The sequence below is a fragment of the Colobus angolensis genome, unplaced genomic scaffold, assembly GCF_000951035.1.
Source record: "Colobus angolensis palliatus isolate OR3802 unplaced genomic scaffold, Cang.pa_1.0 Scaffold169, whole genome shotgun sequence".
Lineage (NCBI taxonomy): Eukaryota > Metazoa > Chordata > Mammalia > Primates > Cercopithecidae > Colobus > Colobus angolensis.
In genome coordinates this window covers 2,756,919-2,757,255 of record NW_012114810.1, presented here as the reverse complement: position 1 = coordinate 2,757,255, position 337 = coordinate 2,756,919, and the positions used below count along the sequence as shown (strand labels likewise).

Here is a 337-nt window from a genome sequence, read left to right as displayed (position 1 = left end):
CACAGTCAGTGTCAGGCCACGGACAGGCTGGGCCCCATCCGCACAGCCACCAAGAGTCTGTACGTGGCCGGTCAGGGGAAAGGTCTGGACGTTCAGGGTCTTTCCTCTACCAGGTGAGCACTCATGAACAGTCTGAGTCCACCCATGGACAGACTGGGCCCAGAAGTGGAGGAAGACAAGGATCCCGCAATGAGCAGGCACGAGACAGCTCCAGGCACTCAGCATCCCATGACGTTCAGAACACTATTCATGGAAACACCGGGTCAAGCAGAGGAGGAAGGCAGGGATCCCACCATGAACAATCGGTAGACAGCTCTGGACACTCAGGGTCCCATCA

The 337-nt window shown here is 57.6% G+C and overlaps 1 protein-coding gene across 1 annotated transcript in view; it reads left to right on the top strand.

Annotated features, from left to right (window-relative positions):
* Positions 1–337, top strand: part of LOC105508943 (filaggrin-2-like) — a 60,465-nt gene that overhangs the window by 56,433 nt on the left and 3,695 nt on the right. The window contains exon 12 of the mRNA XM_011937968.1: positions 16–330. Within this exon, the coding sequence (XP_011793358.1) occupies positions 16–330 (315 nt within the window). The remainder of the gene's footprint in view (positions 1–15; positions 331–337) is intronic.